Source organism: Pithys albifrons, chromosome 10 (genome assembly GCF_047495875.1).
Source record: "Pithys albifrons albifrons isolate INPA30051 chromosome 10, PitAlb_v1, whole genome shotgun sequence".
Lineage (NCBI taxonomy): Eukaryota > Metazoa > Chordata > Aves > Passeriformes > Thamnophilidae > Pithys > Pithys albifrons.
The window spans coordinates 14334704-14351766 of record NC_092467.1 but is presented as its reverse complement, the minus strand read 5'-3'; the positions used below and the strand labels follow the sequence as shown (position 1 = coordinate 14351766).

The 17063-nt window shown below is 35.8% G+C and overlaps 1 protein-coding gene across 2 annotated transcripts in view; it reads right to left on the bottom strand.

Moving 5' to 3' along the window:
* CDC14A (cell division cycle 14A) overlaps positions 1 to 17063 on the bottom strand; it is a 51851-nt gene that overhangs the window by 19149 nt on the left and 15639 nt on the right. For both annotated transcript variants that reach the window (XM_071564763.1, XM_071564765.1), the window contains exons 4-8: positions 15959 to 16051; positions 11833 to 11912; positions 5723 to 5789; positions 3595 to 3657; positions 520 to 607 (exon numbers count right to left, since the gene is read on the bottom strand). In XM_071564763.1, coding sequence (XP_071420864.1) covers positions 520 to 607; positions 3595 to 3657; positions 5723 to 5789; positions 11833 to 11912; positions 15959 to 16051 — 391 coding nt within the window. The remainder of the gene's footprint in view (positions 1 to 519; positions 608 to 3594; positions 3658 to 5722; positions 5790 to 11832; positions 11913 to 15958; positions 16052 to 17063) is intronic.

Below are 17063 nucleotides of genomic sequence, written 5' to 3'. Positions count from 1 at the left end.
AATGAGAAAAATGTAGCTTTGTGCTGTGTACTTACACTCACCTGGGTGAGGTTTATTCAGAGTTTTGTAGCTGGATTTTATGTGTTAATGCTAATTTAGCCATTTTCAGTTACATACCCATTAGAAATCAATTTCTCCAGTAGTAAAGGCAAGCTTCTTTTTACAGTCTCTCCCAGTCTTCATTACAAACTTTTTAACAGCCTTCTGTGCTTTACACAACTCACCTTTATTCTGTGTATTTACTGTATCAGGTGTCAGATTCCAGGGGCCCAAGTTTCTCAGGCACTTTGTCACAGAATGAAAACCACTGACTGTTAGAAGAATTAAAATGCTTCTAGCAAAGAATTCCAAGACCGTTTAAATTCAGTTCTATGGTCATATATAAAATGCTCACTGGATGATTATATCTGAAGATTAACACTGATCTTTAAACCTCTATTATTTTCTTCTCATTTGCTGTGACACTTTAACATGCTGAAAAAATAAGATCATAGAATAGCATTAAAACATACACCATACCATTTTCAAGTTTGCTTTTTGGGTGTGGTCCACTAAAAGCCAGCAATTTTCCTGGAATAATCCAGTTGAAGTCACCATTTTCCACTCGCTACAAAAATTTCAGAAGAGAAAGAGGAAAGCACTTTAATATCTGTATAAACAAGGTTAAAAAACTCCTCAAGATTCTATTTTACTTTTTACTATGTCCTTGTTGCATTAAAATAAAACACTTCAAATGTAATTAGCTAGCCCACCTACATAGGACAAACTAACCATTAGCTGCTTCTCAGGAATTGCTTAATGAAATTAAATGGAAACAAAATTTGTGCAAGTTTTCCAACAAAAGCAGAAAGATCCTTTATCTAAGATACTTATTCTTTAAAGGTTCAGTGTTTTAGGGTACCTGTTAATGACAACACTGACAAACACCAAAATTTTTCTATGTTTAATCAAAGACTGTAGAAAAATGCTGCTCTGGCACTTCTGCCTCTGAAAAAAGGCACTGGCTAAAAAACCCAAATCACAGAAAACAAATGATAAACCAATTAGCTTACAAAACCAATTATTCTTTCCCTGTAGAAACTGAAATTTACATACTGGCATAAGCTCTGATGAGCCAGTAATCACAGAAGTATAAATCAAATAAAACCCCTAAATTCTAAAAACTTTTGCTGTTGACATTTTGTATTTCTTGCTCACTTTTAAATGAAAACTTTGAAAAGGCTCTTCAAATTCTGTCAGTGCTAAAATGAAAGCTTCTTTGGAAACACACAATATGAACTGTACTTCAAAAGTGCCTTCTTTTCTTTTTTTAATTGAAGACTGCTCATTCCTCATTTGGCAATGTAGTTATTCTCAGCATGACTTTTAAGGACATGGCACTCAGTTCAACTGCATTATTAAGCTTGTGCTTTTAGCTCTCAGCTCATCAAAACATCCTAATGAGTGAAAGGCTCTGATAATGGCCATCACTGTAATCAATTCACTGACTGTTTGCACACTGAGCCCATTAGGCTGGCTCCCAATGTCCTCACACGGTGGTTGCATAAGCACCAGAGAACCACCCCCACTGCCAAGGCAGGACCCCGTGCCCCCTGATTTGTGTCACAGACCACAATCCCAACACTGGTGCACCTTTACTCCCTTTAGGGAAGAAGTCCTGTTCAGTAAGTTAGAAGTATTTTATTTGTATTACCATTTTTATCTGTGAATTAAGTAGTTCTTTATAGTTACAGGCACCATGGCAAATAATTTAAATTTTAACCAATATGAACTACAAGTATCTATGTGTATGCAAACATTATTATTAAAAAAACACAAAGAACTTTAGTAGTTCACATCTAGTCCAACAAAAGGGGAATTAGCAGCCTTTATAATGTAGTAAGATGAAAGAATTATAATCATGAAATAAAATTTCCTTTAGCCTGCTCCATTTAAGTCGTATGCAACTTTTCTCCACATAACCACACATTTGAAGAACTAACACCGCAAAAACCTGGAACACTTAAAGTTTTTTAAATACACCACAGGACACATCTAAACATAAAGCTGACCATGATGTGTAAAAAAAGAGAAGACATACCAAAAAATGGACAAAAAATTACAGATGATTCCAAGTTCTTGCTTCTTAAACTCAGTAAGCAGCATACTGTAAACATCAGTCACACACATGTACTTTTCACAAATTAAAATAATGTTAAGCATTAAACAAGATAATGGAATGCCTTTAGTCAATTATTTTAATACCTTTTTTCAGGCAGACTAACGCCTACTACATATATATAATCCTAAGAATTCCCAACTACCATTTATTTTTCAGAAGAGGTCTTTTCCTTTTGTACACAGATTAAGCAAAAAAGCAGCAATTTCATACCTTAAATTTTTGGTTTTGTTAATTTAATTTCAGTAATTCAGCAAAGGCTTTACCAATTTCTCAATCTAACCATTATGAAACATTACAAGACACACAAATCCTTCTACAAATGCTTTCAAGTTTTGTGAATAGTTATTATGTTACAGACTGCCTATTGCAAACAACATATATGTAAAGATTTGTGCTATTAAGTTTTTTCATTATTCATTCCTTTTCTAACTTCACCTTGAATATTTATGAAGTATTTCAGTACATATCTGAAATACATACAGCTATAGGAAATGCTATTAAAATGGAAGTTTTCAGACTAAGTAACTTTATTCTCATTATTTCCAAGTTTTCTGAGAACTGCAATAAAGGGGAAAACAGTGGAAGAATACTGGCTATAGTAAAGCAACATCAGTCTAAAAAGAGTTTAATATATAAACTAGATGTGTACTACATACCTGAATATGTATCTTTCTCCTTAACCAATACAGCTTCAAGAATTTAAGGGAGTTCTAAAGACAAGGTCCAGTACAGCTACTCTGGACCAGATGTACATACACCTTCTGTACCCAGCCCAGGGCACAGGGACAGCACAGGCACATTTTAAAGCTTCTCCAAGGCAAGATACCTTCCTACTACCAGCAGATAAAGGTGCATATGTTGCAAAGTCCTAGAAACATCCAGAGACAACTAGAGTTTGTCTAAATTTAAGTTTTAAGAAGGTTGACAGAACAATGAATGACATCTGTTAGCTTTCTGGACTTTATTAGGGAAATATTTTGGATGTATTTCCATTACTAGAATCTCCATATAATGCATACTTCTAAAGAGAAGTTCAGAATGTGCTTAATCTATGTGGGGATAAAAAAAATTTGTCATATATTTGTGACTAATAGGAGCACAAGAAGCAGCTAAAAAGTGCTGAAAGAAAACACATTCTTTGAGTCAGCTGAGAGACCTTGGATCGTGTCCCTGGGGGAAGGTTGGGAAAAGCACGAAAGAGGTTCCAGAAGCCAGAAAAGCTGTGAGAAAGCAGTAGATTGATGCACTGAAATGGCAAGGGTATTAATCCTGCATGTTTTTCACCTACAGGTTTCAAGGTACATACCTTACATATGAACACTGGGTTTTACTTGAATTAAAATGTGTTTCCAGTATGTTTTAAGTTGGGGGACACTGTGTACCCTTATTCTAGGTAAACCAAACACATTCAACTCATTATTAAATGTACAAACCTCATAGTGTTCATATTCATCCACATCAAATGTCTTAAAGTCAAAAAATCCATGCTGCAAAGCCTAAAAGGCAACAAGGTGTCAGTTTATACTGAAATACGATATAATCTCATTCTATAATACTTTTTTGAAAATCAGAACTAAATCCCTAAATGTTTAAGTTTACTGCAACCTTTACGTTAAGACAACATTACATTTTGCACAGATAAACAACACAGACAACAAAACTCCACAATGTCACTGAAACACATCAGGCTCATTTCCCCTTCAAAGACATTATGATGGAATAAAAGGTTGTTGCATATCACTTAAATCATAAACTTTATTCTCCCCACCCAAGTGTGGGTTTTTCCTGTATGGCAGATGACAAGTTAAAAAGTAATTCCCTTTTTGTCATACACTCATTCCATGATTTCTATGCTTGAATGCATTTTCATGCAGTTGGACATAACAAAACATTGAGAATACTGAGATATGATACTCTAGTTTTATCACCATATTACCTATGCAAAATGTCATGTACACAATACAGTACTATGTATAACTGGCATTTTGTTATTTCTTTTAATACATATTTCACAGATAAAATTCACTAGCCTACATTAGACAGTGTTTATTACAGGATTGAAAGAAGTTTTGTATTTGATTACTGACCTATTATTAAATATGTCAATTTAGTACTGAAGATTTGTGTATAATACCATATTGAAAACAATTCTGTAACTATGGAATTCATAGCCCAAATTTATTCCAAAGAATAGGCAGAAGATATTTCTGCAGCATATATTTATACTGAGAAGTGCAGGTATTACACAACATTCTGAGATTAGGGTGTGATAAAGACACATCACAGATCTCTGAGTTAAAAACAATAATGCTCAGACCGCCATTATTTGCTATATACAGAGCACCTTCTTAGGGCAAAACCAAAATTACAGCTAGCTCTGTTATAGACAAATTAGGCTCAGTGACTGGACCTGTCAGGAAACCCAAGATACTGAGGGGTTTGTCTGAACAGCTGATTTTGTGAAATATATTCCATTTAATCATGGTTGGCTGGCTGCACTCCAGAACTTGCAGTATGTGATACACATGCACAGAAACACCAAATTTATCCAGGTAAGACTACTTTAAATTAAGGCACAAGGTTTCTGCTTAAAGTATTTTTACCTCTGTAGGTGAACTGGACAAAAATTCAGTAACAAATTTTATGGGAACAAAGGAGGAAAAACTGATTCTCAGAGTCCTTTCTATGTATTTGTTGCAGAAAAATTACAGTGAGTGCACTGACTACTTCAGAGCTTCAGGATCTGTAGAATGCCTCACAAATTACAGTCTTGCTGTTAACTGACAGCTCCTTTCCCACCTCCACAGAACTAAAAATATTAAGTTTGATCTCTTTCTTCAATTTTTAAAAAACACTTGTTTTGCCATACTTTAAAGAATTACAAGTGGTCTATAAAGTGTCTGTAGAGAACTGTTCCTATATAGCCTGCTCCCTTCATCAAGATCAATGGGAAATGATGAACAAAATTGAAAGGCTGCCAATTAAAATGCGATGTAACTTTTTTTAAAAAGCAGTATTGGAGCTTAATATTCCCCAGGACTACTGAAAGTGAGACATCAGAACACCAGAAAGACACCTTAGTTTTCGTTATTTTAAAACAATTCTGAAAAGATTAATGTCAAACACTGAAGCAAGTGCTTTGGGGGAAGACTAGGGCCAAGGACATGCAAAAACTGCTCAGATTAAGTCACAGTATACCTGAGTAGCTGTATCACTTGAACTTACCCACCTCTTATTCCCTCTTACCCATGGTTATAAATGATCTATTAGCAGATCTAGCACAGTGCCTTGCATTGGTAAGAGCTGCCTCCAGCCAGGCCAGGTGCATTTGCATGTTCCAAGTCATGAGGTGAAGTTCACGAGGCTGTCAAAGGCTGGGACAACCTCCCTCTGCTGTCACTGCTCAAACACAGTCCTCAGTAACTTAGGCTTCATGAGAGCATACTACTCATCACACACCTTTTGCTTTGAAACTGGATTTTCTAATCTATTTTAACAGTATTCTCCCTTGTGCTTTAAAAATCAATTTAAAGATGTTTTGCTAAGGAAAAATGTTATTACCTTATTTACTCCCTGTAAACAGTCCAAGATGGTAAGATTGTACGTGCAGTTCCCAAATGAAGCATCCCTATAGATTTAATACAAATGAATTTAATATATACAGAATTATTCTAGGAACTCAGGGAAAGGCAGCACACAACAGAATACATTCAAGCTATTCAACTCCCTCTGAGAACTCTGAATTAGAAACCTGAAGAAGAAACCTTTTTAGAAGCTTGTTCATGACACAGAACTCCCCTCCTGGACGTGGCTCAGAGTAAATGCAGTTGGACACTGCAAGTTACTTTAGTGCATATTTCACATCAGCTAATTACATGCCCTTTATAAAATTATTTATGATGTCTTGGAACAGGAATATTTGCATCCTTTCCCGACTGTGCAAACCTTACTTTAACTACTGTTCAAGTCTTAATTGAGTTACTCTGTCTAACAGGGACAAGAACACAGACTACTAGTTAGGAATTCATTCACAGGCTTTTATTTTGATACCTGATTACAAATGAGATTAAAAGTTATTCAGATATAATTAGATTTTAAATCACTTTGGTTAACCAGAGTTCTACCACTATGAAAATTACAATTTCTCTTTCAAAGATGAAATGAGGCTCCAAATCAAAACATATTTAAATAGTAAGAGACACCAAAACTGAGGAAAAAACCCAAACAAAAACAAACAAACCACCACCAAAAAAATGCACGGTGGAAAAATGAAAAAGTACTCAAGTGTGCTTCAGACCAGTTTGATTTTAAGAAAATTCTGCCTAAACACATTATTTCTTATCACTCAATAAAGAAATCTTTTATAGCTTTGCTCTAGGATATCTTGGAGAGAGTCCTAAGAACTGCGATTTATCAAAATAGCAAAATTTTAGATTTCATCCAAATACATATTTAAACTCTAACTGATTCAAAATTTCAGCCTTCCATTGAAAACTTTCCATTTTTGATAAAACATGCTACAAGTACTATGAAGTTTATTAAACTAATATGATCCTTCAATCTCAAGTACTTCAAGAGCAGAATATTCTCACCTATTCCTTAAGAGCAGAATAAATGCAGCAGTTTTGAGCAAACAGTGTTCACAGAAAATGTTTTTAAGAAAATCAAAAGCTGTATCATTGGTAGCATCATATTACAGGTAGGGCACTCTAGAAAAGCTTTTGAATTATTAGATTAAAACACAATTACAATGTTTTGGAAAGGGAACTTTAAAGTGCGTATAAACTTTCCATATCCAACAGGGAAGTTTTAAAAATTGAAGAGCCATAAAGTATTTTCATTACACCAGATAAGCAGAATGTATCAAAGCTGCAAAATACAAACTTTACAGACAATACATTGTTGACAGAGTAAAGCTGGATAAGAGATCATTTTAGCACAAAAGCGTTTTAGCAAATAAAAAAGTCTTCCAAGCAAAAATCCTTAAGGACCCAATGGAAACACATCCAGGGCAGAAAATTTTTAAAAGCTGTACCACTTTTCTGAAGAGGCTGTCAGAAATAAAATTCAAACCACAAAAATTTTTAGAGAAATATGAATAGAAGATATGATTGTAGCAGACGTGGTCTATTTTACACATTATTTTGCTGTAACAAATATAATTTTTATTTTATCTGTATGTATATAACTACTTTAACTGATAAGACATCTAATAATGCAGAACATAAAAACAATACTGGGGGAAAAAAGCCACTTAATCTCTAATCCATTAATAAGAAACACTATGAGAGAGGGAGAGAGGCCAGTGAACCTGAGCTAGAAGAAAAAGGAAAATCTCATTTCATATCAGAGTACACCACAGAGCACACACAGACATCTCCTGGTACTTAGAAGTGCTCTGATTTTTGTTGCTGATCACATGTTTTATTAGTTTTCTTTCAGTCTTTTATGGTCAAATGCATAACCACCTTGTTTTTCGAGCAGTGTTTTACCAACTGTTACCTGGTAGTACTCTGCTTTCAAAATGAGAAAAATGTGAATATTTCTAGGAGACACACATCCAGCATGAATCTGAGCTGGCATTAGAGTGGCATATCCCCCACCCGACTTCACAGTTGTGGCTGACCTCAATACTGCATAATGCTGCTTTCCCTGTCACCAAACCCCTAAACACTGTCAATAACAAAACAGTTTACCCAGTACTTGCCAGTAAAGAAACAAACTCATAAAGCTGCAAACTAATATCTAGCCCTGAAATTCATGTCTTTATTAAGAGACTGAACATAATACTACTAAAATATACTTGTTTTTTCTCTTGAACATTAAGTCTATTCAGAGTAGTTTGAGGTAAAAAATCTGAAACTGTTTCACATGAGGCAACTGGTATTTTTGACAATTTTAAATAGTGTTAGCACCATTTTTTAAATGGAAGTTAGAAGGTACAGTATAAGATCTTCAAGAGATTAGAGCGTCACCAAGTGACAGTGAATCAGCCAAAAATAAGACCAAAGTGTCTCAATACAGTGGTGCTTTATTCTCTCAAGTTACCTATAGTTTTTCTACCATAAAAACTAAATAAAATGTATCTTGTAAGAAGGGTATTCTGACTTCCTTCCACCTCTGACCCATAAAGCTGAAGCTGTCTTTAAATGAAATACCAGCTGAAGGCCTAAGCCGATTAAGGCTTTTTGAGGTCACTGAGCTAGATGAAAGTAGATCAGTTTCCCAGTGATCACTTCATGTAAACCTACCTCAGTTCACCACAAAGAATCTGACAATCTTGCAGCTTCTACCTATTCAAAGTTGTCTGTTTTTTCAAATAGAGGATACCTCAGATATCAAATTAACAAACTTGTTAAACAGTCCAATTGTAACACTTAACTGATCATTGCTTCCTGATAAACTCTTCACTACTCAAACAGAGATGACCTATACTACAGAAGTTATATAATATCTAAGTTCCAGGCTGCAAGAATAAATTCAAGTCAGTAAATACTGAATCACAATCATTAATATCTCAAATAATTTCCTTCATAGACTTTAGAATATGAGGGAAGTGGTAAAGCATTCAGATTATGTTTTGAATTGTACATCAGAGTCACTTTAGTCCTTTTCAAGACACTAAAGATGTAGAAGTGCAAATTTTCTCATAGCACCAACTTGTTTCTTTAGTCTGATGCCAAGCAGATCTACTACCTAATACAGAGCTGCTGCTGCCAGTACCAGTTCAATTGCTTGAGCCTCTGTATGATGCTGTACTTTGCAACAGCGATTTCTCAAATGTCTTGGAATGGACACCGGGTGAAAATATCTCAAAGGCTTTGGAAAACCAGGGAAGGAGGATTCAACTATTTCTTTCCTATTCCCCACTATCTAGATTGTTCCACTGCAAACCCTCATCAGATCTACTTGCCCTTCTCTCAGCCCCAGTAATTCTTAAGCTCCTTATATATCTATACCAAACTCTGAGTTCAAATATGCCAAATATCACCTCCCCTATCAGACTTCCCATTTCTATCTAGCCTCCTATCTTGTCATAATCCTTCAGTTTATCTCCTCCCCCCTCTTTGTCTCACCTCCAGTACAGGCAGGCTACACACTCATCTCCCAACCAGGACAAACTACACCACAGGTAATGGAATCTGCTTAGACCCTAATCCAGTGCCAAGATCTGACGTAGTCCAAAGCAGATCCAAAAGAAACTGAAGTGCTTTCCAGCCCCACACCATATAAGAAAGAATGTTCAAGAAATCAAGATATTTAATTTGTCTAGCAAAAGCTCGTACTACTACTTTCCTTCTAGACACAGGCTGCCTCTGCTCAAGAAGATTGTCTCCCTCTTATTCTCTAAAAGAGCCAAAGCTGTGCATTCAAAAATCCAACAAAACGCCAAACACATACCAAAACTCATCCACAGCAGAGAAAAACCACCCCAAAAAACCCACAGCCTGTCAGAAGTGCTTTAGTTTTAGCCAACACAATTGAGGGCTTGAAACATATGGACAATGACTGCGAAGGAGCTCCTTTTCAGAATACCTCCTACTTCATAAATGTATTGCTCTCTTCTCCTGAAGCTGACAAAGGGAATAAAAAAATTATACTTCTGCAATCATTGTGCCAACCCAGACAGCAAAAACTGAGTAGCCCTTTTGCTGACCATTGCCTTCTCCAATGTTTTTGGTTAGTATGCCCTCCCCTGAAAAACATAACATGTACTTAATATATAATATTATATATAAAAATACTGCTGTTTCTTCAGTATTTTGGCTCCTTCCTTGGCTGATCCTAGAGTAGCTAATTATTCCCTCTTGGAATAGAATTTCATTAATCCAAACTTATGAGGATTTCCCTGGAATAATCATTTAACACTTCAGAGGAAACTGATTTCTGTCACTACATTTATTACTGTGTTTCCTATCAGCCTCACAAGAAATCACAGAGCCAACCACATTCATTACTCCTTACCAGTTAAGCAGAAAGAGCAACTTTATTATTACAATTACTGGCAACACAATTTTTATAAAGGAATTAATTAGTTGCAAGGCAAGGACCTGTAACCTTTGGTTTCAGCAAACAGGGTCATATGAGACTGCTCTGCAAACAAACTATCCCTCCCAGGCTTTCTGTCTTACAATTTTGGCATCTGACAAATAACATTCTTGACTTTGTCAGAACCTCTTTTCTACATGCCTTAATCTTTACTTTGGCAGAGGAGAAAAAAACCTAAAGACATAGCAATTTACTGTAATTCCAAGCAGTAAATGTCCTGAATTGGTGAACAAGACACAGCTACTCAGCTATGGGGCCTGATGAGATGTATCCCAGGGTCCTGAGGGAACTGGCTGATGTTGTTGTCAAGCCACTCTCCATCCTATTTGAGAAGTCATAGCAGTGTCTGGAAAAAGGAAAACAACGCTCCTATGTTTGAGAATGGGAGAAAGAAAGTGCTGGAGAACTACAGGCTGGTGAACCTCATCTTTGTGGCTGGGAAGATCATGGAGAAGACACTCATGTAAACAATGCTAAGGCACATGCAAGACATTGTTTTTGTACATGCCTCTTGTATTCTATACAGAATTCGGAGATGTTAAACGCTGACATGTTTAAAATAACTGACTTTCCTATGTGTTGTACAAAGTATCTTTTATAAATAGCTGAAAAATATGGATACCACTAGCCTGGTGAACTACTTGGACTTTGGAAAGTATTGATGACCAGGTTAATGCACAAACTCTCTGCCAATAAAGCTATTGCTCATTTAGCATCATCTTAAAACATGTGTTTGATAGTTTAAGATTTCATAGTCAAACTGGTCTTGACATGGTATCTCCCATCCCAGTAGTTTACACTGTATCTGGCTCCTATACAAGGTATGAGAACAGATAATCTGATCCTCTTCTCCTGAGTGACTGAAGAATCAGATGAATTTGATACAGACCAAGGTAGGTCTACACTTATAAATGCACTGGCTGACAGTGAACACTACTTGGAAAATGCTGAATCCACTGAAAAAGAGGATATTGACCTTCCTGCAGTTGACTTTTACTGCCAGTGTTTGTGTAAGACTACCATGAGTTGTTCTCATTCACAAGGACATTTCTTAGTTCACACTATGAAAAAAATTTGGCACCCTCTTTATTGATAAGCCGGATAGCTAAAACTCCTTAGAATTGGGTCTCAACATGCTTTTACTACAGAGACTAAAGACAGATTGATGGAAATTATCTACTATTTATTGGAAAGATTTAATTACTTGAATATCAGTACTTGTTCTGTATAAAAGAGAAAATGTAAGTGTCCAACTCCCTTTATTCCTGTAAGTTTAGCTACTCATGGACTAAGTAATTTAAAAGCCTTGAATGACTTCCAAATAGTAAAACATGATACCTGATGAAGAAAATGTTTAACCGCTAAATCACAAACACGCTAAGAACTATTTTCAAAACATGACAGTTTTCAAGACTGGGGTCTTACTTAAAACTTGTATCAATCTAAATGATTGATTATTGCAACACAGACCAAGTGTCAAAAATATTTCTTCTGGACATCAGTCATTTTGTATAATGTTTGTATCAAAGAAGAAACCATTTTTCAGGAAGACAATCTGAAAAAACATTTATTTAGCAAAATCCAAACCAGAAAATTTAGGCTGATTTCTTGTGTTCACATACCTAAATGGAAGATATGGTGGATTAGATCCAGACAAAAGTGTCCTGTAAGCTTCTTCTGGTGTTTTCTTTAAGTATATTACCTAAAAGGGATGGAAGAAGAGGAAATAAAAAAAAAATCAGTCCTGAGCCTGAAAAGTCATTACCCAGATGTTCACTTCCCTCAGCTCACTGAACTCCTAAGAATGGATACGATACTCCTTCATGAGCTACCCCTTTGACACATACAGGTCAGGAAAGACATTCACACAAAGAAAACATTCAGAAATCAACAGAAGACAACAGGAACTGGGATTTCCATTTTATGTAATTCCTCTACTTTAAACAAAAAATGAAAAAAAAAATCACATATTGCTCACCTGAGAGAGTTTAAGACAGACTCCATATCATACTAAGATGAAAAACAGGCATCTATAGTGGTGGCTCTGTCTAACTTCAGAAGTCAAAATATTATCATGGGAGCTGACAAAGGAAACATTTCTGCACCACACCTTGATGGAAGATTTTTTTCAATGCAAATATATTTGATTCCTAATTCTCATCATCAAACTACTAATTAATAAAAACATCCAATTCAACAAGCTTAACATATCACTATGAGACCAACATACCTTTAGTGTAACACCCTAAGCCAAGGTTCACACCGTTAATCACCTGCACTGGCTTAAGTAAGGAATCAGAATACAAGCACATCTCTTTGTATTATGATTCCTATTTGGTACAGTAAGTTGGTCCTAAAATAAATCTTACTTGGAATACATATTAAGCAAGTGCATTATTTACAAAAACTGAAATTCATTCAGTCTGGAGTGGTGTATTTCACACATACAAACATATATTGCAAACCAAGCCACATGATTTTGCTGGTCATTTCCCTCCAGCTCATCTTGCCACAGACATTTAACTGCCCAATATAATTAATTAAATTTTGGTCTTTGAAGAATTTGAAGAGGTAACTACAGGTTTTTTACAGGGTAGAAATAAAGCTCTAGATCTACCAGGAGCAGTGGTGTCATACATCTATATCCTCTCTTCCTCTGCCCGTACAAGAGCAGTCACTGGCACCAACAGCCCAGTATTCCTCCTGCTCTCCTCTTCCAAGGAACTCGATCCTTACTAGACAGCAGAGTACACAACCAAGTACATGTTCCTTGGTTTCCAGCCAGTAAAAAAACATACCCTAAGAATACAGAAAGAGACCCACCCCACAATTCATACATGTTATGAGACAGAAGAAAATGCACTCTCCTTCAAGATTTCTCCAAGAATTCATTCTCTGATAACAAGTGGGGAGTTAAGTCTGATTCAGTTAGACCCACTTGCTCTCACCCATTGTCCTCAGAAGGACAAACTGAGTTAAACCAGATGCATGAAAGTACTTGTAACAGTATTTCAAAACAATTTCTAAAGACTTCTTTTTTAAAAAAAGATTAAGTATTGTGGAAGACCAGATTAAAGATCCTAACAACTAAAATCTCTGAACAGATGAAAGGAAAAGCAAAACAACACTAGCTTCAATATAGTCTCTGTTGTGCCTGGTAAGACACTGCAAAACCCAGTAGCACCCTGTTCCTGACACCACTGACCAAGCTGTGCTGTAGCCTTGGTCATTAGTAAGGAACCTCTGCAACTTCTTCTAACACTTCAAATACTTTTTTTTTAACCTGAATTTGTAACAGAAGTAATTTTTTGTGGAATTCTTAACAGCAAGTACAATAATTTAACAACCAGACATGAACAGACCAAAAGGACTGAAAGTCCATTTTAAGAACTGAAATTTAGAAAATGTAATTTTTACACCCAGGCAAGCTATTGACAATGATTTAACTTTCACTCAAATTTATGTCTCTCTTATTAAAATATTGTAATGGCTATAGGATATTTTAATACAACAGGTTTAAGAAACTGTTCAATGGAACAATCTAAGTTGCATAATCACCACTGGAAACCCATTCCTAGAACCTGATCCACTGCTTTCCACGTTTCACTTTACACTTAATGTTTTAACACCAGGACAAATAAACCAAGCCTTCTCAATTAACTTTCACATATTGGTCGAGTTCATAGCTGAAAGACTTTCTGGTCTCAAAAAGCCTGTAGAATCAAAGAAAAAACCCCACGAAATCCAGAAGACCTTAGATCAGATTACATATTTCTGTCATTTGGCCCTTCAAATTGTGACAAGTCAAACTGCCAATTACCCATAGTTCTTCAGTTCAAGAATGGCCCTGAACTTCCAGGTCAGGAACTTGCATCTGACTGAACAGGTAAAACACTCAAAAATATTATTCCTGGACCATGAAATGAACATGCCTAGATTACAAAAGCTAAGCTTCTGCAGTTAAAAAACAAAAATCACGTTATTTGGTAGAATGGCTTTTTAGAATAAATATTAATTTTGTGAATATTTTGGCATGAGTATCAGTCATTATCAAAGGTGAAGGAACTCCCGTAACACCTGCAAGTTTAGGAAGACATATCTAGAGAAATAACTCTAGGATGACATACTTATGTAAAATATTGTGTAACTTTGTGCAAAGCATTTTCCAATACTATACTAAATTGTGATTAATTGGAAAGTGACCACAAGATATTTCCAACCAGAAAAGTAATACTTCTTTGTTCTGTTTTAATAAAGAATTATTCTAGGTACTTAAGAGCTTCAATAATCAGAAGATATGTAAAACATCTACTTGTCTGACAGGGAGGAACAGCATCAAATGCAGATGGAAATCACTTGTATATGCTTGTAATTAAGAGCTATGAGCAGCTTAAAACAGGCTAGGCCAGGCTTAAATATGTACGTAGTCGTGGCACACTAATTTACCTTACTGTACACACGAGCTACTAAGTCCTTGCATGATGTGCCACCAAATGCCCATTCAGAGCACACACAGTCACACCATGGCACACATACCATGTGCTCTGTTCCCCCTCTCAACTTCCTTTAGAGGCATTTCTGCTGCCCTCCCCCACTACTGTGTGCCCCTTTTCCTACCTTTATCTGCTGAGCAGCTCCTTCAGATAAGTAGTACCAAATATATTGGACTACCACCATGTTTAAGTCTTAAATACTGTAAATATGGCATAGTCCTACTGAGCTGCTCAGTCCTTACCTGCAGTTCTGCCTTGTATCTTACGTACTTCCTTCCCTTTCTGTTCCTACAACCTGGCTTTGCAAGACATTCTCTTCATGGACAGCAACACTCTCCGCTTGGGTCTACCTATCACTGGTAACAGCCTTTCAATCCCTTACCCAGAGAGAAACTGCAGTTGACTTAAGGAAGTCATACAAGAAGTACTCGACAAGGTAAACAGATAATTTCATCCCCTTCAAAATGTCCAGTGTCCACCTTTTCCAAGGCTTCTACCATGTATGCAAGGGGATGGAAGGATCAGAAAAGAGCAATCCAGTGAAAGTATTCAATAAACCTGTCCCTTACTATCTTTTATACCATAAAGATATGCTGTCAAATTTGGAGACTCCTTAAAGATAATACAAAGCACAGAATTGGAAAATAATTGCAGCATTATCAAATATAGCCTTGGACAGTCAAAAATATTAACCAACTTAAAGCATTCTAAGTCATTTGCTCTTACTCCTCCTTTTGTAGAGTTGTGCTATTATGTCTGCTCTGAAGAGTTAAAATCTAACCCAAGGATTTTTAACATTTGAGCTTATCTCCAACCTTTTCCATCTCTAAATTTATACAGATCTCCTTTGTCAAGAGCATTTACACAATATTGCCATACTTGTGCCAAATGTTTTAATTACAGGAACCTGTGACTTAAATTCTTCCAATAGTAGCATTTATTGAGGCCTGCTTTCAGCTTGACTTCAGGCCTGAAAAAAAATTCCAGCTTTCACACAACTATAAAACCTGACCTAACAGAGATTTCCAGAACTCAAGCCAACTCCGTGACAGTCAGCTCAGGACCAGAAGCATTTTAGTTCAAAGACACTTTTTTCCTAAAACACATGCAGCAGAATTTTAGAAGACAGCTTAAAGAAGAATGAAAGGACAATCTGTCTCCCTCCCTAAAGGATCACCCATTGAGAAGCTGTTTTACACACAGCAGAAGTCTCTGAAGGAAGGCTGGAAGTACTGATGTGATCAGTAATACTTACAGCATATGCACCTATTAAAAACGCTGCATTTGCTCGTTTCCGCTGGTCAAAACTGGTGTAGTACACAATCTTCTTTCTTGATAGACTGAAATACTGTTTAAAGAAAAAACAAACAAAACATCATATTTACTAAGAAAAGAATACACTTTAAGAACACTTTAAAGAATCACTTTTCCAAAGCTGAAAAAAAGAAAAAATTCTTAAAAGGAGATTTTTAAAATTAAAGGAGAAAAAATTACTGATACCCTGAACAATTTTCTAACATCACAAATAAGAGTATAGGGAAGCAGCCACGGTGTCAGGGCAGATCTCCTTGTTAGCTGTAAAAAAAACCAACCTATAAAATGCAGCTGAACCAAAATGCTCAGTACAAAAATCTGAACTTTTCTTTCTCACGTTTAAGTATTAGAAAGAATATGAACACTGAATAAAGACATTAGATTTACAGACTAAAACTTCCTCCTATACGTTAAATCTCTTTAGGATATAATTCTGTGCAGAACACAAAGGAAAAACTGAAGCAATCAATCTAAAAGGCTCTTTGTAAGTTAAATACTCTTCCATCTACACTACCTAAAAATAGGGTCATGGACATCTTTAGAAATTTTCAACAATAATTTATTTAAAAAGGAGAGGGCAAAAAAAAGAACAAGAAAAGATTGACTGAAAAAAAGGCTGGGCAAAGACAAAACCAGCAACACTGCAATTCTTCTTTCTTTAGGAAGAAAAGAAGCCTTGTTTTTGTCCTGTGGACAAAACTCCCATTGAAAACAAAACCAAAAGCAACAGAAAAGAACAATAATGACAAACTGCAGCAAAACTATTTAAAGCCAGAAAGAGACAAAATTGTCACTTAAAAGTGGCAAGTTGGACAACTTAGCGCATTAATAATTTTTTAGCTTCATGAATTGCTACACTTCCATTATATTCTGAAGCACTATGATGCATGCATTTCCTCACAGACTTTTACAGTATGATCACAGTTTTGAGGAAGTCATCAACAAACATACTGGATTCTATTTCTAAATATTTGAAGCACATTTCTATTTTTAGAAGTTGCACATTCTATAAAATGCCCTAATACCAATGCTGCTGTTACCCAGCT